Source organism: Chiloscyllium punctatum, chromosome 40 (genome assembly GCF_047496795.1).
Source record: "Chiloscyllium punctatum isolate Juve2018m chromosome 40, sChiPun1.3, whole genome shotgun sequence".
Taxonomy (NCBI): domain Eukaryota; kingdom Metazoa; phylum Chordata; class Chondrichthyes; order Orectolobiformes; family Hemiscylliidae; genus Chiloscyllium; species Chiloscyllium punctatum.
In genome coordinates, this window is record NC_092778.1 from 69,117,732 (window position 1) to 69,119,709 (window position 1,978).

At 46.9% G+C, this 1,978-nt stretch overlaps 1 protein-coding gene across 1 annotated transcript in view; it reads right to left on the reverse strand.

Moving 5' to 3' along the window:
- Positions 1-1,721, reverse strand: part of LOC140464747 (G-protein coupled receptor family C group 5 member B-like) — a 1,854-nt gene extending 133 nt beyond the window's left edge. Inside the window, exons 1-2 of the mRNA XM_072560242.1 lie at positions 1,530-1,721; positions 1-954 (exon numbers count right to left, since the gene is read on the reverse strand). The exon at positions 1-954 is cut by the window's left edge and continues 133 nt beyond it. Of these exons, the coding sequence (XP_072416343.1) occupies positions 1-954; positions 1,530-1,549 (974 nt within the window). The 5' untranslated portion in view covers positions 1,550-1,721. The remainder of the gene's footprint in view (positions 955-1,529) is intronic.
- Between the last annotated feature and the right edge of the window lie 257 nt (positions 1,722-1,978).

Here is a 1,978-nt window from a genome sequence, read left to right on the forward strand (position 1 = left end):
TTAGTCTCCCGGATTCTTGGCTGAACGGCATCAAAGTAGTCAGGAGGGGCTTGTTTGCTTGGGACAATGGAGCAATGGAGCTCGGGGATAGCGTGAAACAGGAGAAATACCCAGCCATTAGAAACCAGCGCGATGGAGAGGGACGGGTCATCCCACAGGGGCTGCTTCTTCAGCTCCTTGTTGCCGTACAGATACATGACAATCCACGCTGCCCAGATCAGGATGGACAAGCTGATGGTGACCAGCACACAGGCTCCATTCTTTTTCCATTTCTTGTACTTTCCACACAAGCTAAAGGAGGAGAGTAAGAGAGTTACAGCCATCAGGAACATCACGTAAATCGATGCCATGACAAAGTCCATCTGCTGATATTGACAGGCAGCCTGACGGTCCCGGACAATAGTCAGGATCAGCCACTCCACTGCAATGATCACCTGCACCAACATCAGGCAGACCGCGATCCCAGCCAACAGCCAACCTGATGGCCCTTGGCCATGGGAAACCAACTGGCGCAACCTCCAGGCCTGAGCCAAGAGACAGGAAAAGCACAGGGCGAACAGAACTCCCCACAAAAACCTCCTGGTGGGGCACGTTCTCCCATCCTCCGGGATAATAAATGCAAATGATAGTCCAAACAGGCCGAGTGTGCCAAACAGGAACAGGAACTGGATTCCCAGAGGACTCTTCTTCTCCTTGTCTTTAATGAACGGCAGCTTCACCAACAGAATCAGCATCAGGAGGAATGCAGTAAGCACTCCAGCGCCGGCCACTGCCTCCACAACAATACCCCAGATTACATCCAGGCTGCACAGGTTCACGTAGTGAGGCAGGAGCTGTAACCCACAGCCTCGGTGTGGAACCGGGTTGCTGGTGTTCTGAGAGGAGCCGGAACTAATCACCAAGAGAAGGACCAAGGATGCAGCTGGAAACGGTCTCATGATGCCCAAAGAGAAGCTGCAATGGGGTGGGGGATGAAAAAGATACACGTTAGCTCCAGATATGACTGCACTGTACAGCATTACATGGTGAAGCAGCAGCTGGGAGGGTTTCGCTGCTTTAGAAGCTTCACTTTGTAAAAAGACTAACGTTTGAATTAGACCGAGCTGCCAGTGCTCCAGTTATTCAAACCTATTCCTATAAACCGCTCTCACTCTCCTTCATCTCACATTTTCTAACCAACCTGGTCAGAGATGTTATTACAAACCTCTGCAGCAGATGGGACTTGAATCCAGACCTCCTGCCTCAGAGATAGGGACAACGCAACCTTCCTTCGGTCATTTCATAGGAACGCAATAAATAATTGCACTGACTGCTCGTGCACGAGCAGAGTTTTGTTTTAATTTTCTAGTCACATTTTGCAAGTCAATTTTTGAATCTGAGCAAAAAGGTGATAATTTTTCCCCCAATTCGAGGCAGAAGTTTGTAATTGATCACCAGAGTACAGAACCTAGATCTCACACAAAGCAATGTCGTCTTTGCTATTTCCAATTAACCAAAAGAAAAACAAATTCCCAATGAGGAAGACTTACCCTTGATATGGGGATCTCATAGATCAGTCGGAAATCTCCCTAGACTCCCACTCAGAGCTCACCTTATTTACCACTTACTCCATTCTGTAAGCTTCTATCACCACGTGAGAACCTGACACCCAACATTTTCCCCCTGAACAATCCTTCCAAACCCAACAGGAACAAACATCTCCACCAGGTTCAGAACCAGATTTGATATCTACAGATTCAACCGGAAAAGTATTTATCTCAACATTCGAAAACAATCAGCAACCGGAATCAGAAACGAAACTCCTAAACGCGCCTGTACCGGCCAGCGGCGCCAGTGCAATTCTTCCCAATGAGCAGGTTAATCAGAAAGTGATAAGGCTATCAATTAAACCAGCAAAAAGTGATTACCAAAATTATTATACTTACATTAAAAATACACGGAGAATAAAGCAAACATTTAATAATAACGTTGCTATTTA